A 27,323-nucleotide genomic window follows, 5' to 3' on the forward strand; every position below is an offset into this window, starting at 1 on the left:
GAGGCCGCCACCTCCCCCCCGTCCCCCGTCCCCGTCTCGTCTGACGCCCTCCTCCTCGGTGAGTTTGTGTCGGTCTCTCCCGTAGGATATGGCCGAGGTACCGCCGGGGCCTAGCAGCGTCCTCTCCCCGCAGGGGGACACGCTCTCCCCCTTCCCCGGAGGAGGAGGGGGGCTTGCTTCCTCCTCCTCTTCCACCTCCTCTGCTGCTGCCGCCGCCGCCTGCACCGGGGCCCAGGACGAGGAAGCCGAAGAGGAGGAGGAAGAGGAGGGACCCGCGGGCGGACGGGAGCGGCAGCAGCGAGGAGGAGGAGGAGGAGGAGGCAGCGACGGCGGCAAGGGGGGGCCGCAGCAGCACCGCCACCACCACCACCATCCCCCGCACCACAACCACCAGCTCAACGGCCTCATCAGCCCCGAGCTGCGGCACCTGCGGGCCTCCCTCAAGAGCAAGATCCTCAGCTCGGAGGCAGGGGCAGCCCCCGAGGGGCTGGAGAACAAGCGAGCCAGCAAAACAATGGGCTCCGGACAGCAGCAGCAGTCATCGCCCCCGACCACAGCACCGTGCTCATCCCCCCTTACCAACCACCTCCCTTCCCAGGGAAGGACTGCACCCTCTCCTCCTCCTTCTCCCCCAGCAGCAGCAGCAGCAGCAAGAGAGGACAGGAGCCAGCCTGCTGCCACAACTACGACTGCTGCTAAGACTGCAGGCCGCAATGGACTGGCAGGAGAGACTGGCTTGGAGGAGGAAGAGCAGGAGGAGGGGGATGAAGGAGGGGAGGAGGAGGAGTCCTTGCTGCTACTCTCCGGGTCCTTAGCAGCAGCTTGCAGTTTGAAAGGCTCGGGAACGGACTCTCAGCCCGAGGAGGACATAACGATACGATACGTCCGATATGAGTCAGAGCTGCAGATGCCCGATATCATGAGACTGATCACCAAAGATCTGTCTGAACCCTACTCCATTTACACATATAGGTATTTTATCCACAACTGGCCACAACTTTGCTTTTTGGTAAGTGCCAGAGGGGGCAGGGAGGGCAGGAATTGGGAGTGGTTTGGGGCTGGGGAGGAGAGGATTAAAGGGTTGACGGTTGTGGAAATACTTACAATAATCTTTTAGTGGATAAGGCCAAGCTTTTTTGGAAGTACCTGTCTTCCTAATGAAGTCCCCTTGTGACCTGTGCATGTATAAGTAAAGCATATGCCTGAAGTTCCTACATTTGTTAATACATGTTTTAAGTGGTGGGGAAAGGGTCTGAGCACAGGACTAGGATCCAGGAATTCAAGGCTTCTAATTTTGGTTTTGACATTGACTTTTGTGACCTTTGGTAGTTCATTTTATCATTCTGTCTCAGTTCCTAGGTTTGTATTTAAAAAAGAAAGTACCTAGTCCACTAGTGTCTTACAAGTGCTTAGTAATTCTTGCACAATGGTTTTAAAACAGAATTCAGCATGGCTAGCATATAAATGTTAGGTGATACATAGAGAGACACTGTGAAAGGCTTTGTAGACTTTTTATCTGTGAGCTTGCTTTGAAAAAGACAAGTACAACTGTTTTGCTTCTTACAGGTGTGATAGTGTGTGCAGCATATGGAAATTCTTGTGCTGCTTAGATTGTCTTGCTGTACTAACGATGTGTTTAGTTTTATATGCTTCCTACAGCACTATTGAAAAGACTGATTTAGCTGTCACCCTGTCTTTCTAAATCTTTAGCACTTATGGAAGAACTTGTGTCTCAGTTGGAAAGCATGCTTTTAGGATGATAATTCGTCCACAGGTATATGAAACTGAGTACAAGTTGGCCTGAGGAGTATATGTGTATAGTGGGAGCTTAGCTGTGTTTGATTTACTCATAGGAAAACTTACATCTGCAAAACAGAACATTGATGGGAGTGTATGGCACTTCCTTGCTAAGGTAAATGATGGATTCTTCTCTCTTGATGTTTTAATCAAGGCTGGACACCTCTCTGAAAGGTATGATTTAGCCAGAGCCAAGGCACCCTTCAATTCTAGAGTATCTCTGTAAAATTTTAATAGGATATGAGTACAGGAGGTGAGGCTAATGAAATCCATCTGGCCTTAAACTTCCTGAATGTTCTTGGTTTAGGGTCTGGTATAATTTATAGTGGGATTCATATGATTTATAGGAGGATTTTCAGAACTGTGCCTCTTAAAACCCTGAAGAGGGAATACAGTAGGATTATAGGAAGTTGAGCGAAGCATTACCATCTGGAACAAAATAGAGATATGAAAATATTTGAAAATGTTTGAAATGGCAAAGTCATGTTTGCCATTATAAGGGTGCTGATCAGAGCAGAATGGTATTTTTCAAGCACTGAGCTATGTGTATGACTGATTTACCTCATACTGAAAATAAATGCTTGCAAACTAGAAATGTCCATACTTTAAGCACCAAGTGTATCGCTGGTAATGCCAAGGTAATGTTGGATACTATTAGATCACGATGCATTTGTTTAGACTTTAAATCTTTATTTTTTTGTTGGGGAGTAACTTGAGAATTTTGTTACAAAAAGAGCAATGGCAAGTTGTTTCACAGAGCACTAAAATGGGTGATTTTTGATAAGTGCATTCAAAGAATAAGATATCCCTCAAGGAAAAGAAAGTGTCTTCAGCTTATTTTGTAGTGACAGTTGGGGTTTTTTTTGGTAGCCTTGAAGAATCAACAAACCTTTACTTGAATTCTGTGTATTTGCCTTTTTTTGAAGGGTGGAACAATGTGAAGTACATAAAACTGCAGAGAAGAATATGTGGCTATGAATGTTTAAAGCTAGCAAGTTGTTATCTACTTAATGATTTGAAGGTCTTGCAGTATGTTGAGTCAAATTTGATGGGGTTTCTTTGTGTCTGGTTTTAGTATTTTTAAGAGGTTGTCTTGAAGAATTTCTGTTCTGTAAAATTTAATTTGTTCCTGCGGTTAGTGGATTACTGAACTACTTCTATGTATTAAGTCTCTTTAAAATATTTATCTTCAGTCAGGTACTGCATATTGCAATTAGCAAGAACAGTGTCAGGATGGTGAACAGAGGCATAGTGCCTGATCTCACAGAATCATTTGTCTTTAATGCCTTACGGCCACACACCCTTTTGGTTTCAGGTTTTGGTTTGGTTTTGACTGGTCTTGGGGAGAGGGATTAGACTGCCATTTGACTGTGTTTGAAAAAAATATCTGTAGGGGTTCAATCAATTCCTTTACTGAACTTCACCATCACCGTTTTTAAAATCTTACAATGCATACTCACCTGTCTTCATTGCATTGTCATAGGCTCCCTTCCCTTTCTCAACATGTGAGGGGAAAGTACTAACACCATTTCAATTGAAGATGGTATGTGTATTTTCCATGAATCGTCAGCAGTTGTCCCTTGCTGATATTTATTCAGTAAACCATCTTAAACACCATAATTTTGCTACCTAGCATTTTGGATACCTGACAATGCAGAGCTGTTTTCTGGGGGCATTATTAACATTATTCCTGATGATGATTATCTCATGGGTTTGAAACTTGCCAAGTTTTGGCTTGGCCTTCCCAAGGTGCACCGTTGCTTTAATGGCTAGTGCAACCAAAAGGGCTGCTTGCTTTTCCTTTCTGTTCAACTACCTCTTCCTGGCTTGTGCCAACCCTTGTGTTTCTCTGATTTGGGAAGCTAAGATAGCCCTCCCACCACCACCATATATTTATAAGTGTGTGCGTATATATATATTTTAGGGTCAGGTTTCTATTGGTTTAGAGCTCCAAATATATTCATAGTAGGATGTCATAGGCACTGGTGTTGGTGCAAGAGAAGAGCTGGAGGGAAGGTATAGGACCAATCCTAATTAGTTACTAGCATGGTTTTGCTGTATCAAACCATTTCCTAACTGTGTGCTCAAAAAAGTGGTTCATATTCTACTTTAAAAGGATCCGGAGATACTAGGAATCTTCAAAACATGTTCATTTTAATGTCGCATTCATCCGTGTAACTGTCTTCCTGACTTTAGGGGTAACAAATTGGGAATACTTGATGATCAGTTCTGATGTGTTACACTGCAGCGTTATGTGACTGAGCTGTTGCAAGGTAATAACCTTTTCCTCCATAAACTGCAACTGTCTGCTTAAACTCAGGTTTTGCCTGCCTTTGGAAGAGCAGGTTTGCACTGTGTGCAGGGTGTGGATGCCCTGTGAATGCCTGGTTTTCACTTATTCCCAGGAGCTCTGTCAGCCCAGTTTCTCTTCAAATGACCTATGATAACCACTCTGTCAAAAAATAACAGAGGAAAGGGGTATCTTTTGTTTCACGTGAAGCATTTTTAAGCATTGCTACAGCTTTGTCCCCATATGGATTGTAAATGCATTTTCAAAGTTGTAGCTTCCTTTTAAAGTGTTTTTGCAGCTTCTAGTCTCAGCAGTGTTAAAGTTCTAAAACTTTCATTTAGAACTGATACATTAAATATTTCAGAAAATTGTTTTCAAATACTTTAGCATGGGAGAGGTGAGCTTAGGAAACCTTTCTGTGTGCCAAAGTTGGGATAAGACAGGATGTAATAAAAGCAGAGTTCTGGCTGAGTGTTGTAACCTCTCCTGTAATTCACAATACTGCACCACTCAGCTGCCTTTTAAGAAAAATCTGGAAAAATCTGTGCTTTTATGGGGTTCTTAACTTTGCCACCAGCTATAGCAGCATTTACAATTTAAACTTTCACAAGTTTAAAAATAACCTATTAATTCCATGTAAGTGGTTTTAAATGTGTTGTAAATCCTAAATGACTGCAGTTAGGATCTTGTTTTATACTAATACTTTGCCTTTTTTTCTTCTTTTTCTAATTGTATTTTATTCAAGAGTCTAAGTGTACTTCATGTTGAAATTAAGACTTGTAAGACATCATCCCTGTTTTTCAGTTGCAGAAACTTGGGGCATAAAAGAACCAGAAAAGTTAGGAAACTGTCTGGGAAGTCTTCCTAGCTTCATGGCAAGACGTAAGAAGAAATTCTGTAACATCCATTCCCAATTTGCAAACTCTCTCTGTATTCTGGTTTCCTCTTAGGGAGTGATCATGGTTTCAGATATGGGCTTGCTGTGCTACTTCTCACTGTTAGTGGCTTTGTGAAAACTTCAGTCATTGCAGCATCTGAGTATTTAACAACAGCTAGTGTTAGTTATTCTGGCAATGCCCTTGCACAGGAGGGAATTACTCGTGTCCAGTTTCATAGAGTGGGAACAGAGCGACTTAGTGATTTGCCTGGTGTTGTAAAGAGCTCTGACTGAACTGCCAGACTTTAGGTTAAAACCCATTAGCCTAAATGTATCCTCTAATGGCATTCAGTAACATGATCGCTAAATGTAAGCCAAAAGATTCATACAGAGTTGTTTCTGTGATACTTTGGGATGGATTTTGGTGCATGTGTGAAAGGGAAGCTGTATTGCAGTAGCACAGGTTCTACTGCATTTGAATCGCAAAATATTCCTCTTTTGGGGGCTAGTTGGTTGTTTTAATCTTCTTTAAATGGGAACAAATGTCACAGGATCTGGGTATTAAACGCATACTCAGACTGTGGCTGACAGACTTAATGCCATCTTCACTAATGAAATTAATGCCAATTGTTTAATTTTGTGAAAAGTAATGTTCTTGCTGATTGACAGACATTTCTGTGCTCACTCTTCTAGTAATACATGGTTGCAGTACAAAGATACTAAAATCTAGTTTGTTTTAAGCATTTAAACTTATTCATAAGAACAAAGTTGATGCAAATATTGGATTTGAATTCATGTATGTTAATCCTGCTAATGACTTAGATTGAAGTAAATCTTATAGTACTCTGTGGGGTTGTAATATATAATAGTAACTTGGGCTGAATTCTGTTTGTAGAAACTTGTATGTTTAGAAGTACTCTCATATACCTGAAGAGAAAATTTGGCCCATGATTGTCTTTTCGTAAATGGTGTTGTATGGGAACTACTTTTTCTGTCTCCTCCCCACTGTCCCTATTTCAGCCTGGCTTTTTTTATTTACACAGTTTAACCTTCTCGAGGGTTTTAAATTACAAAGTTTTACATCACATTTTAGGTTCATTTCCAGCTTTAGATGACGTTGGAGAGAAGGAGAAAGGAGAGGCCAGGCAACAAAAAAAAAAAATCAAATTGAGGGGGAAATGCAGCACTCCCTCTGTAAGTGGAACAACAGTAGATTAACTGGCAGTCTTACCTGCCTAAAGACAGAGAAATAGATTTAAGTGTTTGGGGAACTGCTAATAAAGTCATACTTTATTCAGCTCTCTGGCAACAGTGGTAAAACCAGTGGGTATTTGCTTCTTTGATCACTGAAACAAAATTCTTTGCTGTTCATTTAGCATTTTAGATATATGATTCATGAACATAGCTTTTCTGAAAAGTGCCCTAAAGAAGGAAAAACACAGATATGCAATGTCTAGAATGTCACTACTCTTGAAGTGTGTAAAAGATGTATCTTAAAAAATTCTCCACATGATGGTTACAATCAACAATTTGCACGTGTTCACTTCAGGGCAAAGCATAACTATAACATGCTAGTTAGTGGTGTGCTTTTTTTTTTTTTTTTTTAAAGTGAGGTATAAGATTACATCTAGGTACTCTGCATAATTATAGCAATGTTATGAACAGTCTGTCTGATGATACTCTTTATTTAACTCCCTGGTTTTCTCAGGTCTGAGCTGAGATACAAAACTTGCCTTGAGCTGACACTTTGCATAGACAGTTTTAGTATAAGTACAGCTTTTCTTTTCTGTGGAATAAACTGTATTTTGGAACAAATGAAAGACTGCTTAGAGGCTGTGTATTTCAGTCCATTTAGATCATGCTACAGTTTTTGTTTGCTGTTTTAAAACCCACTTGTTCAGATTGTTCAGGGTTGTTCTTGGATACTGCTAAAAAATGTGTTTTCCTGCCAAATAAAAACTTAGCAATAATTGTATTTGCCTGATGAGCTTAAACTATATTAGAAATGGCATTAGGATCATGCTGTATCATAGAGCTTTGGAACTCCAGCTTGTACATTTTGGGCTGCTTCATTTCACCTTTGATACAGCTCCTGGTTGACAGCTAACTTGGTTAATAACCCGCCATCCAGGCAGAGATGCTAGAAGACATTATTATTCTTGGGGTGAAAAAACTGTCTGTCTGTGCCTGCAATATGATCTGCATGAATATATCTTCTGTCCATACAGTCTTAGCCTATAAGCTGTATACAAAAAAGTTCAGGTGGTTGGAGGCTATGGAGTATATACCATAGACTTTGGAGAAGCGAGCACTGGGTTCACAGGTGGGCTGCACCGAGGCCTGGCAATACCAGCTCTGGCAAGGCCTTTTCATTTGACGTGTCTTACTGTTGTAAATTTGGATTATCCAGAAGCACTTGTGCCGGCACATGCTTGTGCCAATCATGTGCTGTAGTCCCGGTTTAGTTGCTACACTTGAGCCGAAGGCTAGTTCCCCCCTGCAGATACAGGTCTATCAAAGTCTGTGGATCCACTTATACACCCATACGTACAATTATGAGTTTCTCTTTTATCTCTGTCAGTCTTTCCTGAATGAATAGTAATTCATTCTCCCCTTGGATGCTATCCTACTCTGCAGCATTATTCAGTTTTACTGCTGCAGGTTATAATGTCATTAATCTCTCATGCTGCCTAATCCTTCAGTTAACTTGACTTAGTTTTTCTTACACTCTTTCTCTAATATATTTCATGGTAAAATTTTTGTGAACACAGTGGTTGTGCAAGTGGTTTGATAAGTGTTTGGGGAGGAGTTAGGTTCTTTTCTTTTTGTTTTTTTTTTTTCCTAATATTTCAGAATAACTACATCTCCTTGACCATGCTTTTTGTGACAATACCATTGGGATTAACTGTCAGTGCATAGCTCTTAACAAATGAAATCTCCAAACAGTTAAAATGTGTGAAATTAACTGTGTGCTTTTTTTGTTTGTTCTTTGGGTGTTATATGACTGAAAATGACAGTTGCTAAAGATTAAACACAGCAACATTTTTCTCTGATCCTTTGTGGCCTTGACATTAAAACCAGACAAAAATTAAGCGTGTTATCTACCACAGCCTTTGTACATGAAAATTCAGATCACTATAAAACAGGAATGGACTTTTTTTCCCTCTTTGGCAGCCCATACGAAAGGGTGATTTATGCCTTAACGTGGTCTTTCCCCCCCGCCCCTTTTCTATCACACATGTTCTTGCCTGTAGACTTCATGGAATAATAACATGGTTCTCTCCAGGACAGTTCATTGGTTGTTAATTGACTCATAACTTTGTTTGAATGTAATAAAGAAATAAGAGTCCTTTAATCTTATTTACACTTTTGGAGACGTTTTTAAAATTTATTTAGTTTTTTTTTATAGCTTTATGCAAACAAATTTTGTGTGGCTGTTTCACTTAAAATGAACTGGTTTACTACTTTTGGTAGCACTATAGATCACAAACTGAGAATGCATACGTGTATGTTTGTCTTTAAGGCCATGGTAGGTGAGGAGTGTGTAGGTGCCATCGTCTGCAAGCTGGATATGCACAAAAAGATGTTCCGCAGAGGTTATATAGCCATGTTAGCAGTGGATTCCAAATACAGAAGAAAAGGAATTGGTAAGAATAGCCTTTTTTGTTACTTCTTACTTAAATCCTGTAGTTGGGATAACTGTAGCTGTCATAAAGATTTAAGCAGAACTGAACTTCTAGATGTGGTGGTTTGTCTGTCATCCCCGCCTTACTCAACCACACAAGCTCCCCAGTAGCTTTTTTTATTTTGTTAAAATAGCCTGAAATGCCCTATGAGATCTACATCAGGGATACGGTAAAGCTAAAAAGAAAGGCAGTCAGCAGCCCCTTACCTCTGCCTATTACAACTGTCAAATAACAACAGTAGGAATTGCTTTGCGTTTTTATATGTGCCCTCATCACTGTATTTCTGTGTTGTTCAGTGTATCTTTTTTCAGTGAACTTATCCCCTGGCTTTCCCCTATCAATTACGCATATATTGCCCATTGAGGAGAATGTATGTACCTCCTTGTATTAATAAGTGAAGAAAAATAGTTGTGTATTGCTACTTGAATGACTGCAATGGAGATCTGTTTTGTGGGAAGTTACATGACAAAAGAAATCACTCTTGGCAGGGAGTTTGCCCTCCATCAATCAGTTTTGCCCTGATGAGGGGATTTTCATTCTAACACCAGTTATTCCAGCTGGCTTAATTAAAAACCTGTTCTTATGGAACTTTATTTTTTTATGTTGGTTATTGTGAAATTACATCTCGTAATATTTTTAACTTAAAACGTAGACATCAGCTTTAAAGGCTAGAAATGAGCTTCACCACTCATTCACACTGAACAGCTCATACTTTTGTGATTAAAGACAGAAAATTACTTGCAATGGAAAAATTCGGCCATACATTGCAGAATGGTACCATTGTGTTTGTTCTCCTCTTCAAAAAGAAAAAAAACCTCCAAAAGACTTGAAGCACTATGTATTATCATGACTGTTCAAGCATGTGTGGGTTTTTTTTTTTCTCCAGTGCAATTCAAAAGCCATTGTTGGTTTCTGTAGTGGAGCAGAGGGAAGAGGATACTGAGAAATCACTGTCTCCTTTCCTTTTAGCTGAGTCATGAAGGAACCTGCCATAATTTAATTGCAGGTGCTTGGATTCATAAGTAAATAAGAACTAATGCTGTTATTATGAAGGCCTCTGCAAGATTTTTTCCCTTGCTTTAGTCAGTTCATTATTTTAGAGTAATATAAATAGATTTTATATTTAAAGCCTTACTTACTTTAGCATTATGTATGTTGACTTTTTCCTACATTTGCCACCTTGCTGTTTCTCAAAGTGTGCTGTTAATCTGAAGATTTGTTTTTTATGTAGTACGGTTTTGTCATATGTTCAATGAAAATCTTAATTTATTAAAGTTTTGAGAATACTTTAAAACATTCTCTAGATTCCTTGGGGTTTTTTTTCCTTTTCCTTAGCCTTCTTATGGAAGTGAGATTTATGCAATTTCATTGAACAGCAGTTTTTTCCACTAATAACTTTGAAATCAACTTTCAATTTCACCCCAATTCTACAGACAGGTAGGGATATTACATTTGTAGAACTGTTGTGAAATAGATGAAAATAATGATAAAGAATTAAATTAATGCTTGACTGAGGGGAAGGGATGGGCTTCAACCATATTATTAGATACTAGCAAATCCAAATGGGAGTGAGCCACAAGAAAAGTAGTTTCATAAGTTCTGTTACTAATAGAAGTATTTGTTTTAGTAAGAGGAAATTCCCTTGGAAGATGAATGTCCTTCAAGTACGTGCCAGCAGATTTTGACTTTAAATGCAACAAAAAGGAATGAATCACATCTTGGAAGGCTATATATAACACTAAGTTAAACATAGAAGCCTGTTTCTAATATCCTTGTGTTAGAAGAATCTTGCGCTCAAGCTGAGTCTCTGGATAACTTCACAGATTATTTTAACGTTCAAACTTGAGACTGCAACTTGACTGCAACTTCTTGTTTCTTTATTTCTTTCCTCCCTGCTTTCCCCAGGTGTCATGTCATGTAGGTAGCACACATGTTAGTCATATATAAACTAGCATCTTTTGCCTTGCAACTCTGACACTTACTGAAATCTATATTACAGGTACAAACTTGGTTAAGAAAGCTATTTATGCTATGGTTGAAGGAGATTGTGATGAGGTAAGATTTTATAATCAAAAACTTTCATAATGTAAATGGTTTGCATTCTCCTATATGTGGATTCATTTCACAGGTTTCTCTCCTACAGGACTTTTTTTTTTTAGGTGGGGAGTGGGTTGGTAAGAAGCTGTTCCTTTTATAATAAAAGGAAAAATAGCCTCAGAAAAACGTATGGCACAAATAGGAGAAGGATTTTCTAACTTTGTCATAAGGGCTCAAATTCAGTGTCTCAGGTTTTGTCTTACTTTGTGAAGCTGCCTCAGCCTTCGGTTGCAGGCATGTTTTCCTCCAAGGACTAGTTTAAGGTGCTACTGACTAGTGTAACTTGCATGTTGTGTGTAATACTTCCGTACTTAAAGGATACACAGAGGTACTGGAGTAGTATGTGCTGTAGTATTGCAGAATGTGGTTTTATCACAGCAAGTCATCAGGCTATTCTGACAGTGCGTAGCTATGCTACGTAGCACTAACAGAACTCTAATGATCTAGCATGTCAATGAAAACTTGGAAGGAAAGTGACTGAATCACTGTCAAACTTTCTCTGGCCTATGTGTTAGTAGTCTTTCCTTTTACCAGATTACAGTCCTTTTTTTTTTTTTTTTATATATATATATATATGAAGCAACTAACTATCTTTATGTGCTATGTTTAACTTCTGAGGAACTCTTCCTACATCCCTTAATCTAGTTATCTGTCCCTTTAACTTTCATCTCCTTGGTACAATGCAATTGTTAGCTTGTTCCTGATAAGTGAGCACTGTGTTATTTCAGTGTATCATAGTTAATGATCCTTTGATCTCTCTGTTATCTTGTTTCAACTGCTCCCTCAATTGTCCTACTGCGGTGTGGTGAAGTTTCTTATGCAGAACTACAATTTTTGTTGCAGGACTTCTGGCACATACTCTGTTTATTTTTCCACTTGTGTTATGCCTCTTGAAGCATCCCCGCATATGTTCTGACTTCATTCATTGTTTGAGATATTTGTCCTTCCCTTCAGATTCTTTCATGTCTCTGCTTACTGGTGTCTTTTTTTTTTTTTTTTTCTCTCCCTCTAATTTATGCTGTACTCTGGCAGTATACTGCAATCGGATAGTTCTGTAATTCTTCAAGTTCTTTGTTTTGGCTTGTTGCGTCTGTCATCATATGTAATATGCTTTGCTCTAATCTGTTTTACTCCTTGATACATTGAACTAATAAAAAAAAAAGAGGTTTTTGTTTGTGGTTTTTTTCCATGGCTTTCCACTACGGTCTTGAATTCATTTGCCATTGCTAGAGTATTCAAGATTAAAAAATAATTGAGGAATAGTATCACACTGTTCACATCGCAGTTGGAGAATTGAGATGCAGAGAAGTGAAGTGAATTGCCTACTGTTGTTAGAGTCAGCAGTAGAACTGGCTATTTCCACTCAAGCTACCAGAGTTGCGATAATTACCATATGATTTATGAGTGTATGTATACTACTTCTCATGTAACTTTATTTCTAAATTGGACTATCTAACAGGTATATGCATAATGATCTCTCCTATGTCTGTCTTTTTTTTTCTACCACTGTTGTATCAGTCCAAGAGCCCTTCTTACTGTTTGTCTTCATAAAAATGAAGTAAATGTGATAAGGATTGCAGGCTAGTCTGCAGTGAGACCTCATTAAGTCTTAGTCACAGATGTTCATCTATGGTGCTGTATAAATGCTTTGTACTAAGCGCAGAGGGCATTTTTCAGAGAGTGTTGCTGTCCCTCTTTAATGGAGGGTGCTACAATTCAAGCTCCTTGAACTGTGTGCTGGGCGGGTGCAGGCATGTTTCAGTTCCAGTTTGGAAACTGTGTAACCGTGTTTGTGGGATGATGACTCTGAACTAATTATGCCCTGCTTCTTGGTGGCTTTTGCATCAGCTGAGTCTTGTGCTGGCAAAGAATTTTGAAATGGGAGCTCATTATGCCCGGGCAGCATGGAGAGCAAGCAGAGTTTATTTCTGACTTTCTAGTTGGTCGGTAGAGGCATACCCACACTGATTTGATATATTTATGTTGTTCTTTTTCACATACAGGTCATCTACAACCAAATAGCCAATGTTTTCATGTTTTCTTCTTTTCTTTGCCACCAAGTGTAGGCTTCTTCCAGATATACATAGTACAAAATAATTATGTTGGTTACTTGTACCACAGGGTGGATCGCAGAGTTTTCAGTCATGACCAGAAACTGAAAAATCCAACCAGCCACCAATTAAAAGCTCTGTCTGACAGAGCCAAGACGCTTGCCCTCATCAGTTTTTGCAACAGTTGTTGGGAGAATGGTTTCTGGCTGTCTAATTGATGCCTAGAGCTGATAAAAAAATGTAGTAGTACATCACAGTAATTTGTCTTCGTGAGGTGTGTAAATAGTTTAATCATCTCAGCTGCTCTTAAGATATTTTTCTACATCCCTTAATAAAATCGGAAGCATGATGAAAATAAAAAGATGTTGCTACTTGATATAAGATGAACTGCAATTAAAAAAAATGCTATTTTCTGAAACTCGCTTGGAATAGGATTAAAAACATGAATATGCAGCTGTGGGTGAAAATTTTCAAAAGCTGCTTGGAAACTCCTCCCTTCAATCTAATTATGGAATAGATGCAGTAAATGTACTTAACTTTAATAACTTGTGGCATATAATCTGATAAATGTTTTGTTCAGTGTATTACTCTTCAAAGTACTGTAGATTGGACTTTTGAGGTATCGACATTGAGTCCTGAAAAATAAAGGATTTTTATACAACACCATAGATGAAAATCTTGAAAAATCACTACTGATGTGCTGGCATTTCAAAGTATGCTGCAATACTTTAATGCTTAAGGAAACTTTTTTTTCCTATAAACTAATTTTGTGGGAATAAACTAAGCCAAGCCTATGGAACGAGTGATTTACAGTGCAAGTTTCTGTGGTCAGCCAGCTGCCTAAGAGGTAGTTTATGCTATATGCAATGCTTCAAAGCTGAGAGGTAATATCCTTCTAGCCAGGGGTTGTTTCCTGGCTTGAGGAAGCTGTGGGGTGAGTAAGTGAAGAAGTGAATTGGCTGGAATGGAATCTGTGTGGAGGGGAGGAGCTGGCCATGGAGGTGGCCATGGCCTACATTAGAATAGAAACGAGGGAAGTGATCTGATGTTGGGGGTGGGTGGTTGAACTAGAAATAACCTTCAAGCCTGAAGAAAGTACTCAACAGCATGCTTTGAGCTGGAGTGTCTGGATATAACATTACAAAACTTGAGATATTGTGGTTTTGTTTTTTTTTTAACCTTGGTGACTTTCTCAGACATTTGATGTTAATGAATTCTAATATTTGGGGTAGTAAACTGAAGGTTTTCGAGATTATAATGGCCTGAGTGTCCAAAGTTTCCAATAGTTCACAATGATTTAGAATAACTTTATGGGCTGGTTGCATAGAAGATGTGAACTATGGAAATAAATGAGGTGAAGGTGAATAGTTTTGCTCCCATCTGCAAAGTTTTGAATAGATTTTTCTTCCAGTGTAAAAAAGGAAAGCATGTGCTAACTCCAGCAAGTTGGGTGTCTGGTTGGTTTTTGAAGATTTGCTTAGTTTTTACTGACAAGCAATTTTCAAAAATTATACTGCTTAAGACCTTCTTGTGGAACTGTTACATCCCTTAATCACAATTAGAAAGGAGGAGTTGTTCATTCATACATAGGTTTTCCATCCGTAACAAATGACTGTAAGTAATCTGCATATGATTCATTCACTTTGTATTACTGAAATAATGTACCATGTAACTGGTAACTAATCAAAATAAGGCTCTAGTAAGTGGGACTTTTAAAAGCTTTTTTAAGCAAAATGTAGAATGTAAAAAGGAGTTGCAACTTCTCATGAGAATTTCCATTGAAACTTTAGGGTGATTTAAAGTGGGGGTTTTTGACCGCACCAGTAGGTGTGTCATTTTAATTCAGTACCCCGCTTGTAAAAATTAAATGTATGTTTTTAACCATTTCAAATAGGATTATATAAACTATTGACATCTTAGCTTTTTATTAATCTACAAATCATCTAAGGTATTAAGTGTTATATTTTGGGTGGTAATTTTCTTTAAAAGTTAAGGCAGTTAAACTGATTAAGGACACTGGAGAAGCACCCATAACTTGAGTCTGATGATACACCAGACTTAGAAGTAAGAATAGCAACTTCTTCTGTGAGTGCCGAGAGAGTACGTTCTTCATTTGCTTATTTGATCTGTCTGTATTCATTCAATGACTTGGTTTTTAAACTTGATTCATTTCCAGTGTGAACTGAAGAAGCAAGAAAGCTTGACCTGTCTATTTTTCTTCAGTTTACGAAAACATAATAACAAGAAACATTGCACTCTCACTACAGAAGATTTCTTGCTTCTAAACCCAGTTAAAATTAGACAGTTGAGATAAAATGTTAGGTTTATGCAATTTAAGACATAAGAGAAAGTAACAGCCTTCAGAAAGTTGCAACTTGTTCAGAAAATGCTGTTAAATCCAATCAGACCTTTGCTGGTCTCCAGGGGAGGATGTGGTTGTGTTGTTAGAGGATTTAACAGGCATATGTGTACAACAAAATAGACCCTGTGAGACGAGAAATAAACGTAAAGATTGAAGGTTTGGAGCTTGATTGAAAATCTCACACAGGAAGAGATGAATCCCTCACAAAATGAAGCTAATGGAATTTGGATAAAATATGACCGTGTTTCCCTTTTAGATAATACAAACATGTCTTTAGCCCTTTGAGGTCAACGTAATATGTTGAGATCAGGGAATTATTTTTCGTTCCTTAGAAATGCCAGAGCAAATCTCTTGCATTTGCTTTCCAGATGAGCATTCACTCAGGTGGTGGGATTCCAACAAACCTGATTTTCAACATTTAACCACTCCCTTAAATTCAGTGATCTGCAGTGTTGGAAGTCTTTTAGCATTGCAAGGTGTTTGAGCTTGCAGTTGAATACAGACTTGTTATATCACTCTGCCAGGTTACTAAACTTTTATGAGACTGAATGCCATTTGTAGCTAAGAGTTCAAATAATAGTCTCCTGCACTGTGGATTTACATGGGTCAGATTTCCTCTTTGGCGTAATGCTTTGTTTTAATTTGAATTAAGAAGTTGTACAATGCGCATAATTGTGTAGAAAATAGCACTCTTCAGGAAAGTTATTGCACTTCCATAATTTGTTACAAAGTAATAGTTATCCATTTTAATGGATTAAGGATGCTAAGAGTACTCGATCAAGTCACAAGACTTGATAGTAGTAGTCTGTGAGGTGCCAGCTAGAGAAGTTCAATCTCTTAATTCATGCCATAAGACTAAAAATTGAATTAGGTTGTCTTAAGTGTGCAGGTACAACAGACTGTCCTGCTGTAATTTAAGAACTCTGACTGTTAATATTTTAATGCGTGACTCAGTTCCTTTTCAGAAGACGAACTAATTCTAAGTCTTATGTCATTCGTTGGGTTGTTAGCCCAGGTTTACTATTCTTTCAACATTATTACACTGAGAAGTGCAGGGGGAATTAGTCATTGGAATGTGGTTAGAGTGGCTTGAAACTTGAGTAATGGTCAAATATATACATTAAATGGATTTTTAAATCTTATTGAAGGTGACCAGTCTAACTGCTGGCTGCTTCCCTCTTTTACATTGGCTTAGCCACTCAGACTGCAGAAAACAAACCTGATGGAGAGAAAAAGGGAAGGTTTTTTTTTTACCAGGTTGCTTCTTGAAGCAGCTCAGCAACAAGCCTAGTGAGCTGGCAGAAGAGGTGAGGGGGAATGGAAATGTGTGCCTGAAGGCAGGGGGGCCACAGAGTCCTTAAAGTAGATTGATTTAAACTGCTGTACAAATACAGGCTAATATTTTGTTCCTGGTTTTCAGGAGAGGGGGGAATGTTAACCAGTTTTCCTGCTTTTTATTGGAAGAGAAGAGAGTCCTGGGTTTTGAGGTGGGGTGGATGACTCTTTCTGGACTTGGGGAGTTTTATATATGTAGTTCTAACTACACAGAGTGGGTATCAAATGCTGGTTTAGAAATAGCCACTAGTGGACTTAACACCAGCAGTGATCACTGGTTTGCTGCAGAAATTGCTTAGGCTGTATTTTCATTGTATGGTCTTTCTACAGTGTCCATCAGCTCTTGTTTAATATGTGAATGTACATTGTCATGGGACTGTATGTAGTCTAGTCAGCTTATTAGTTCAGCCTGTGTTCTTGCGCAACCATGATCTGTCCTTAATAGCAGAATCCTTAAATAATTGAGTTGGACAACAGTAGAGAGGCAGAACAAGTTTTTATTATTTGGAGTGGGTGCACGGCTTACCAGTTATGGCAAAGCTCTGTTCAGTGCGTTTGGAGAAAAGAGAGGAAAACAATTCAGAGGGACATTCTTCAGCAGTTTTGTAATTAACTTCTTGTTAACTCCAGTGTAGTTATTTGCCTGTACTTGAGACTTCTGGGACAATTTTGAGTCTTTGCTTAATTTGGACTACTCTTAGCTATTTATGACAGGACTTATAAACACGGGGCGGGCGGGGGGGAGATGGAAAAAGCTGCTCTTTCTTCCTGGTGTGCACTCTTGATTTGAGGTTGGGATACTTGCGTTGAGCACAAATATTCATTGTAAACATTGGGTCTGACAGCTAGTTGTAGAATGCTGAAGCCTGTATCTAGGTCTAAATCTATCGAATTAGAGGTCAAAGATATTAAATGACTAAAGAAAAGCTCATGTGCCAAGTTCTTGTGACATGCAAAAGTTCAGTTGCTCATTCAAAATTCGAAGTATGTTTTGGACCCTGACCTGTTTGGTAGGTTGGGGTTGGTTAGTTTGTTTGGGGTTGTTGGTTTGGGGTTTTTTTTTTGGGGGGGGGGGGGAAGATGGTGTTGGGGAGGGGTTGTTTTGGGTTTTGTTTGTTTGATTTTTACCCTAGCTATTAAGTAATGAGTTGAAATACTATTTACAGTAAAGAACTAAAATCTTGATGTGAATGAAACTTATTTACAATTATGATTGTTGGTTAACTGCTATTTTTTTTTTAAATGTGGTAATGGAGATGGGTTGCTTAAATAAGTCGGGACAAGAAAAAATTAATTCCACTCATTGCTAATAAGTGTACCTTTAAATAAAAGCTTTGAAATTGTTTCAGTAGTCATGTAACTGCAACCGCTTTCTAATATGATATGTTTTCTTCTTTTTTTTTTTTCCTTAAAGGTTGTATTGGAAACAGAAATCACAAATAAGTCTGCTTTGAAACTTTATGAAAACCTTGGTTTTGTGCGAGACAAGAGGCTGTTCAGATACTATTTAAATGGAGTTGATGCACTGCGTCTTAAACTATGGCTGCGTTAAAAGAAACCATCACATCAAGCAACTGACGTCCCAACAGCGCAGAGTTGTCCTTTGCATGCAATGCAATTTGTACAAAATTGCTTTGCAGGTGGACTTAGTAATTTCCATGCAGCTCTTAATCTGTCAGTGTCTCATTGAGTGTCGCACATATTTGTTGCACTTTGGCATGGCGCATTTGTTCAGAATTAAAACCGATTGTTTCAAACTTCCGAGTTCTTTTGGTACCAGCAAGATGTGCCAGTTGATAGCCAAGATATGTTCATTCATTTGCAAGTCTACTGACTATTACATACACAGTGAACATTTTATCAAAGAACCTGTATGTGGAACGCGACTTTTGGTTCCAGAAAAAAGCCAATGTAGATTGTAAAATTCTATAAGTATACTAACATTTCATACAAAAATTGCCATAGTTTTCTGGAAAAAGGCTTCAATTTTAGGTTTTATTTTTCAATATTGAATTTTCCATTCTTAAATATTGGTACCTCAGTGATTAGTGAATGAAAAAAAATGTATTGTAGGGTGGGGTGTGTGTTACAATGAGTAACAGTAACAATTAAATTGCGTCTGCCAGTGCCTGTATAGATAAGTATATTTGTCTTCACCTCTAAGTTTGGAGTGCATGCTTTTATTCTTTTACTTTCTTCAATTGTCTTTGCAAGAAAATTTCTGCTTTTATTTAAATTCTGGATTTGATAATAAATTATTTCAGATTTTTATAATTTGGATACTTCTCCCAAACGAGGGTTTGGTAGGCCCTTCTTTTCTTATAGCAAGAAGTGTAAGCTATTTTGAAAACCTTGAGTAGCTGCTAAAAGAGAACCTGATGTCACCAGTAATTCTCTGCTGGTTTTGGATGCACTTTTTTCATTAAAAGAGTGAGGGACTTTTAAAAGAAGATATAGGAAATTAATGTAAATTGGTATGATTTTATTTAATCAAAATTATGGCTAGAAGCTCTGAAAAACAGCTATTTTAAGATAGTTGGAACAATTTTTTTGCAGATTCAGATTGCTTTGCTTCAGTGTTCTAAAATGCTTCAATCTTTGGTTCTTGGTCTTGGAAATAAATTTCAAGGTGCATTGTATCCATTTTTAGCTGCTCTCATTTTCTCTAAACTTATATGAGCTAAATTATTGGGGGATTTTTTTCCCTCCAGAATCAAAGCAGTGGGGAAGGACTTCTTTCTTTCTTTCTCCCTCTTTCTCGCATTCACTCTTGCTCTGTTTTTCTCTATTTTTTTTTTTCTCCTTTCTTTAATTGGGCTTACATAGGTTTTACCAATACCCATCAAATTTTTTTCAGTAATTACAGTGTCTAGGCATTCTTGTTCAGTGTGATTATATAGCCCAGTTCTATGAATCAGTTGGGTTTTTTTCACTTTGGAAAAAAAAAATATTAGTTGACTTGTGGAAGAACCTATGTAATCTGTGAAAAAAGGATGAACTCTCAGTGAATCTGCTCTTCTGTAGTTGAGCATACTCTTCAGATTTGCCTTACTACACTTTTTTTTTTTTTTTTTAGGGTTTGGTTTGAGTCATGGGTTTGGTTTTTTTTGTTTTCTAATTACTGTACATTTAAAAACAAAACCAACAAAACCCCTACCTCCAGTAACATTTGGAAAAGAGCCCTGTGCAGGAAAACTGGATTTAAAGGAAAGCCTTATTTTGCACAGACCAATCGCACATGGTGATGGGCATTTCTTACCATGTACAAATTATGAGTTGTATTTGAAAATAAAGATTTTTAATGGAAATTGGCCCTTCGGAGTTTTCTGCTTATAGACACCATTTGTACTTTTGAGGGGGTTTGTTCCCCTCAGTAAAGAAAACTCGTGTTTAAAATGGTGCCCAAGACAAAGCGTTACAAACTGGAGTCCGTTATTCACAGAACACGTTGGAGTTCAGCGTAAAGCCTGTATGTTGCCACTACTGCCTTGTGACATGATAAAACCTTTTGTTCACATTATCCCAATCCCTCAGGTTTGCCAGTTGTTCTGGGCAGCTTTTCAGGAGGTTTAATTCATTGTGAAGACTTAAATGTTGGTAATGTTAAATCAATCGAAAGAGATTTCTCTCAACCATGTTCCAGTGGTCCAGGACGTAGTGACTGCTCTGGCTTGCTTGAACTAAGGAGATGGATCAGGGAGGTTTCATACCTTGTTAACAGCTGCTGGACTTGTATTGCAAATTGCAAACTATGCTATCTTGTGTGTCTGCTGATGTTTAAAAACTGAAAAGCCAGACAGGCAAGTTTTCTATTGGTTAATATTTAAGCCGTGGGTGTCTTCAGATTCAAAAGCCGACTCGGAAGTTAGCCGAAATCACATTTTGTGAAGGCACTGCCAAAAACATCGCTTCTGAGCAAACTTCAAATACAATTCTGTTTGTTTATTGTAAGAAGTAATTGTCGCCATGCACGTTTTGAAAATACTGCGCAAAATAGGTGCACGTTTCTTTTAAAAGAGCACATTGCCTGAAAGGTTCTGATATTGCTGCTGTGTAACACACAGTTCACTACAGAAGATACTGAAGCTGTATGTGTTGGTTCATATTAAAAGAAACAGATTTGTTCTCTGTGTTGCTTGGGATTTGGATATCAAGTGGGAAGTTCCAAATTTGCAAAGAGAGGAAAATAGGTTTTCAAAGAAATCTAGCAGTGAAAAGTTGGTTATTTCTCATGTCTGTTGCTAAAACACAGTCCTCTCCCCCTCACCTTTTTGCATTGACAAATCTAAGGAGTTGATCGCTTTTATATTTAAATTTGCCCAAATGTTGCTATTGGCTGACATGTCAGTATGGATGTTTGCATTATATTGTGTTTTTAAGAACTAATCAGGTTGATCACTTCAAGAAAAGTAGGCATAATCTAATTGGCGTTGCATAGTACGTCACAAACTATTTTTCAGGGCACTGCAAGACATTGCTAAAACTGAGTGCTATGTTAAAAAAATTTCAGGTCTTGTATAAACATTACAACCTATATTGGAGTTCAGGTATCAGGTGGGCATCTATGAAAATATCAAGTGTATCTCAAAATACTGGACTGCTGTTTTGAGTGGATTATATTCTTCTGTCCCTTTATCCTTTTTGATGAGAACAAAAACAGTGGGGTTATGAAATGTACAAGCTGTCTAAATACAATGCAGTCAAATAAATGGTTAAGTTGTTTATCTATTTCCTTTTGAATGGAAATGTTCTAATGATTGTTTTGCTTTGTCTACAAAATATGAATATATGCTTATTCTTGAGAGAGAAATGGTGGAAAAAATTTTACAAGAGACTTGTTTATCACCACTTGATTTTCATTTCCATGCCTGTGTTGCAAGCATCTTGAATAGCATTTCAGTGAACATCAGTGCCATAGCTGAACTAAAATGGATCCTTTTTTCATGTCTATTAAGTTATGACTAATGTAGTCATTCTGGACTTTCCTGGGAGATAAGGAGTGGGTTTTTTATTATTTTAGTTGTAATACGCAAGAGTTGAGAACTGCTCGCAGCCCTTGCAAAGCTGAGAACTCTCTCTCCTAAAAGCGTACGGGGGATCCTATGGCTTTTAAAAATCCTTTGTGCTTTTATTCCCTCTACAATTATGTTGAGGCTCCTAAAACTTTCTGAGAATTGGCCAGCAAGTGGTGTGCCTGTTTGGCTGTGTATTTGTAAGAGGTGTGCAGATGAGAGTTGTAGCCAACTTCTGCTAGAAATTGCTGGCTGCCTGACAGCAGCTCCAAGTCTTTTGTTCCTCCAGCTTCTTTTCTGATTCCTTACAGCTAGCCTGGCTGATTACTAGAGTTCGTTATGAACTAAGGCTTCACAGGTGTAATACCACTTCTTACACTTCTTTCTATTTGTCCTCGTAGTGGAAACTGTTGCAGGTAAATAGAAATTTATTTCCAGCATCAGGAGCTGGATGCTGGGGGTTGCATGTAACTTTTTATCTGGTCATAAACCAGTGACAAACAGCCCTGCTGCTTATTTTACTCCTCCAATCCCTCCACGTATTGAATTCTGTGCAAGATAAGGGTTAAATTATTTTTCTTTGTCGTGCACTGCAGTGTATTTATAGCCCTAGTATATCTAGTTAGTATGCATGGGCTAAAATAGATTTGGAGAGGCCTAGCATTTCTTTTAATGTGAAATTATAAGAAGTATTTTCCTCACAGATAGTCCAGACTATGCAAGACTGGTTAGGTATTATTTTTAGGAATGAGCGTTTTATGTGTTGCCCACCAAATGCACACTTTAAAAATCTGTGATTTCTTTCATTATGCAGTGCAGAGGGATCCCGAGCTATGACTTGTACAGGGAAGAGAGAAATGTCTCTAGGACTGCAGAAAGTTTTTTGGTAAGGAAGCTGAGGCTTTTCTCCTTCCATTGCTATCTGACTCCCCGTGGGGAAGACAGGACTGTGACGACACTTTAGTCTTGATCATTGCTCTTCCTTGTTAGGCTCAAGGATAAGGTAGAAAAGAGTGAAATTCAAAAGAATTTTCCCATACTTGAGATTAGAGGCTGGACTGGATGGACACTTGGTCTGAGCCAGAGTACCAGTGTAGGACAGCGATGCTACCGCAGGGTAGGGAACTGGCCAGCTCACAGGGACTGCTTTCCATCTTTGCAGGCATTAGAGGCTGGAAAGGCTCTTGATTTGTAGACTTTGGATCTGGGGCTCTGGAGGACAAGCGGTGCTTTTGTTCAGTAATATTCCTTTGCCCTAGCACAGTGCCAGGAAAGCTGCCCTGGGGATAAATGGAGTTTTCTGTTCGTTTTCCTACTGGACCGGGGGTCTTTCCTCCTGCACAGTCGGAGAAGAGTGCAATATCCTGTTACAACTAAGAAGTGCTTTCTGACCTTGGAGTTTTCTAAAATGTGCCTCGTTAAATGATGATCAGTTCTTGCACCTTGCTAGGATTGCGTTTGGTGCGAACCGTTGCTAAAATACAATTGTTTTCTTCCTTCCTTCACTGAACATCTGTTACCGTTTAGAAAACACAGCTAAAGAAAAGAAACATCCCCCTGTCTCACTGCCAGCAATCCCTATTGATCTTTCTTCAGCTACATAGGATAGGAAAAAGGTCAAATTCAGTGTGTGATTTATGGTTTGCACAGTCCTCTGTCAAAGCTCGAGGGCAGGTCACTGCGCGATTTTGTCATATGTATTTGTATTACCTTTAGGCCTTAGGTTGATGATTCCTTGATTTTAGGTGATTGAGTAGGAAATGAGAGATCTTGGTTTTAAAAACCCAAGGAGAAGCAATAATGTACTGAAAAGTTTTAGTAAGACTTTTTCAGAAATTTTAAGGTCACTGGGACACACACACACACACGTATGACCCCTCAGATTCAGATTTTGTTAAATCTCAGTATTTGACTTCCTTTTAAGCAGGGATGGAGAATGATTCCCTGAATTTTTAGCCATTGCCTTGCAGGTGGCTGGAACACGTAACCTGCAGGTGGGAGATGTGGATTTAAATTCCGCCTCTGCATCAGGAGTTCCATCCTGGACCTAAGAGATTCTCCAACAATCAAAGCTGAATCCAAAGAGCAACAAAAAAAAAAAATTGTCCAGAATGTTTTTTGGACTTTGCTGATAGACATCTCCTATTTTTTTTTGTACCAGCTAATGCCCTGAGTTTGGGGGGTTTCTTTTAAAAGAAGATGCAAAATCAGGAAAAATCATTTCTGCTAAAGTGAATGCTTCTTTCCAGGTGCTGGAGAGTGGGAGAAGCTGATAAAGAGGAGGTAGTGGCTAAATATGTAGTGTGGCAGCTTACTAGTAACTGGTTTCTACTTTCTTGTTTCTGTCTGTAAGAAGATACCACCTGCTGCTTCCTTTTTTTATTTGTAAAATACCAATAAAGGTGAAGGTTGAAAGAGTAGGTGACTGAGCAGCTTTGCTAAGGTAAGAAAGCTTTATGCAAAGCTGAAGTTATTACTGATATTGTAAAGGAGGGGGCCAAAACTGTTAGCCGTGCAACCCCCTTCCAGACTGGACTTTGAAAAATACATGTTCTGTCCATGTGAATGCACTCCTTTCTATGAGTAATTTAGAACAGACAGAACTAATTGAATACTCTTGTGTTGCCACGGCTCCCTCCTGAGGGATGGTTGCACTAGAAAAGGCTCTTAGTCTAAATCAAAATTAGTCTTTAATATTGGAAAGCACAAACAAATGAGCCCTCCAAGTTTGAGGCATTTGACGAAAGTGGTTGATGTGTCACTTCTGAATTGCGCTAAGTGTGCTTCAACCTCATTGACTCAAAGCATAAGGGCTTGCTGGAGGAGCTAATTAAGAAGAAAACCAGCTGCTCTTCAGCCAAATTAAGGATGTCCTTCTTTCTCATCTCCCTTCTCCGTGCAGCGACGTGCTGATTCTGAGGGTCCTGCAGCTTTCCAAGGAATGAATGACAGTTTCAGGTGTGCAAAGCTGCCTTTGCCTAGTTAAAGGCTTGCACCATCCGTGCCTAATGCTGCTGTTCAGTGATACAATTGGCCAGAAAATGTGATTTTTTTTTTTTAATTTTTTTTTTCCCTCCCATTTTTTACAGAGATGATTTGATCCAGGAGCCTTTCAGTTGCCTTAAGTCCGAAGCCTCTCTCGTGGCTGGCACAGGGTGCATTTTTGCAGCTCTAAAATGAACTTGTTGGGGACAAGTGAGCTGGGCTGTCCGAAAATGTAAACAGCCTCAAAAAAGTAGATAAATTGGGAAGTGGTTCAAGCTGCAAATGGCAGTTGGAGTCCTTTGCTGCAAATTGCAGAGATTTTTATCTTGCTGTCTGAAAGTGACATTCAAAAAATTGCTCTCTTGGGGCTGGAGAAGAAGTTCTTCATTACAGAAAACAGGGCTGGATATGATTAAAAAGAGAAAGTGTTCTCCTTGGGGTTTTTTGTTTTATTGAAGTGCAAATTGAAAAGCTGGCCATCTGTGAGCTGTCAATGAACCAACGATCACTTGAACCGTTTCATATATAAGCTGACAAATGGAATGTGTAGAAGGCGTCTACATATGTGCTACCTTGCATTGAGCAAGTTAAGAGACTGCTATATAGTTGCAGTATAGTCAGTCCTCTGTACCTTATAAAAACATGCCAAAAATACATTTATTGAGATGTAAAACTTCAATGTTTTGGCTCGGTCCGTGTAGAAATAGCTTTTCTATCTCTTAACAGGAATTCCGTAGTTCTCTGTGAGAGTGTTTTGCAGTAAACTATGCATTCTTGGAAAGTGCTTCGGAAGAAGTATGCTCTGAAAACTTTTCCAGCGTCAAAATCCTAGGAACGTTTTGCAGCCTACAGAAAGAACCCTTTTTCTTTCACAGATCCTGGAAGTGACTTCTGTTTTTTGCTCACCAGCTCTTTAGCTTAGTAAATACTTTCAAGCATGGAAATAAAAATCAAAGATTTGGAAAAACATTTTTAAAATATCTTTTTAAAGATCTTTTGCCAGCTTCAGCACTCTTCCACTCCTGTTTGAGCTTTGCAAGCTTCGTTTTCAACCTCTTCTAACACTGAAAGAACATATTACTGTGAGTAAGTTTTCTTTGGTAAATAGTTTCCAGGGAGATTTAAATTTCTTTAAGCTGCAAATTTCTGATCCTTGAAATTCAAAGATAATTTTTTAAGGTTTCTTTCAATTGCATCCAACCCCCAAACTATCTTCTGTTAGTGTGCATCAGAAATCTAGCAGTATTGCTGGGCTATTTTACACTGGGTTGCTTCTAAAGCATTCCCTGTTGTCTCAACGGTGCTTTTGGAAGCTCTCCCTGATGCTGCATGGGGACAGCATTCCTGCAGACAAGGCAGTGAGCACCCATCCCACCTCATCCACGAGCAAAGAGCGTGGTCCAGTTGTGTATTCACTTGGATGCAGTCAGGATCCGACAACTGGTTTAGGGCAGGTCAGGAAAGAGCTGCAGTCCACAGGCGGGGAGAAAAAGGGGAAACTGAGGCAGGAGAGTCTGGGCGTGCTGGCGTCCTTTGGATACACAAATTCTGAAAATTAGAACTGCTGCTGCTTTGGTGGTGAGTGCTGTCATACCTTGGTGTATTTGGATTGTCTGAGTCTCGTACAGATGGGAGGCTTGGGATACACCGTGGGTGTGTATCCTCAGGAAACCTGCAATTTTCATCCTCCGCGCTTTTCTTCTCTTTGTACAAGAAAGAATGACTTCAGCTAGCATCAGCCTACTTAAAACACCGGATCATACGTTGGTGGGGGAAATGCACGAAAAAACAGAAAACAAGAATTTGGTTTGGGAGTTACTCTTTGTCGGTGCTTAGTTATTACAGGAGCCTGATCTCGTGGACTTGCGCCAAAGCAGTTTTTGCTGGGGACTTCATGCAGCCATGGGGATTAATCCTTAAAGCTGGTCCTGACACAGGATGGGGCCTCTGACTCCTGTGACTCAGATGAGGCTCGAGGGTTAGACCGCCTCACTTCAGCAAACAGAACACAAATTTTTCTTTAAAATTAGGACTTAAGGGAAAAATGGTGAACCGCGGTGAGTTATAACTAACAAAACAGTAATAAAGCAAACCATCCTTTCGTGGTCATCTGAAATAGCAGCTATGTCAGAAGCGGTCTCAGCCCTGGCAGCTCTCGGAAACCTTTCTGGAACGGACAATAGCTTTAGTTAGCTCTTCTAAAGCCCTGCTACCCATCCTGGCTGTAACCCTGCATTGGGACGCTGCTCCCCTTTACCCAGCACTGATAGCAGAAGGACCCCCTGGCCATGAAACTACAGCCGCAGTCGTACCCCCGGGTATTTTGGCCTTTTTCCCCATTTTTTGCTGTTGTCCAGCAAGAGGTTTCACCGAGGTGCCTGCAGACCTGGGTGGTGAAGGTGAAGGTACAAAAGCTAAAACCACCTTTCCTAAACCTCAGGCTATGCACGATTCAAATGGCGCTCACAGCCCGCTTTTCCATAGACCGTCCCAACTTGCTTAGAAATGAATAGAAAATGACTATTTTTTTAATTTAGACGCTAAAGGAAAGTTGTGGTTCTCAGACACAGCGCTGTGTGTTCGCTGGTCTCCAACTGCTTGGCTTATTGCAGATGTATGAGTGAATTTTCAAAGTGTTCTTTATCACGGGCTTACATGTTTAACTTGGTTGATTTAGGCTTGTCTGACTCCTCCGACCACAAGCACACCGGCATCAGTTTGGCTGTAAACACCTGGGTACAGGGCTGGGGGCTTCAGACTTCTCCATGTCCTTGCTCTGAATTCGTGGTGGTCACTCAAAAATCTCAGGATACGGACCCTGTGCAAAGGAT

At 39.2% G+C, this 27,323-nt stretch overlaps 1 protein-coding gene across 2 annotated transcripts; it reads left to right on the forward strand.

Moving 5' to 3' along the window:
- Positions 1–6: 6 nt before the first annotated feature.
- NAA30 (N(alpha)-acetyltransferase 30, NatC catalytic subunit) lies at positions 7–19,563 on the forward strand. 2 transcript variants are annotated; one of them, XM_010579821.1, is made up of 4 exons: positions 7–1,009; positions 8,488–8,611; positions 10,650–10,705; positions 17,910–19,563. In XM_010579821.1, the coding sequence occupies exons 1-4, from the start codon at positions 89–91 to the stop codon at positions 18,045–18,047; spliced, it is 1,239 nt and encodes a 412-aa protein (XP_010578123.1). In that variant the 5' UTR covers positions 7–88; the 3' UTR covers positions 18,048–19,563. The 2 variants fall into 2 exon arrangements, with proteins under 2 accessions (XP_010578123.1, XP_010578124.1); XM_010579822.1 differs by lacking the exons at positions 8,488–8,611; positions 10,650–10,705.
- The last annotated feature ends 7,760 nt before the right edge of the window (positions 19,564–27,323 follow it).

The sequence above is a fragment of the Haliaeetus leucocephalus genome, unplaced genomic scaffold (assembly GCF_000737465.1).
Source record: "Haliaeetus leucocephalus isolate CR32 unplaced genomic scaffold, Haliaeetus_leucocephalus-4.0 Scaffold678, whole genome shotgun sequence".
NCBI classification, from domain to species: Eukaryota; Metazoa; Chordata; class Aves; order Accipitriformes; family Accipitridae; genus Haliaeetus; species Haliaeetus leucocephalus.

Bases quoted from the DNA above. Each gene is read 5' to 3' on its own strand.
- NAA30 (XM_010579821.1), top strand. From the start codon at position 89: ATGGCCGAGGTACCGCCGGGGCCTAGCAGCGTCCTCTCCCCGCAGGGG. The intron at 8,612-10,649 runs GTAAGAATAGCC...TCTATATTACAG, and splicing joins ATACAGAAGAAAAGGAATTG to GTACAAACTTGGTTAAGAAA. The intron at 10,706-17,909 runs GTAAGATTTTAT...TTTTCCTTAAAG, and splicing joins TTGAAGGAGATTGTGATGAG to GTTGTATTGGAAACAGAAAT.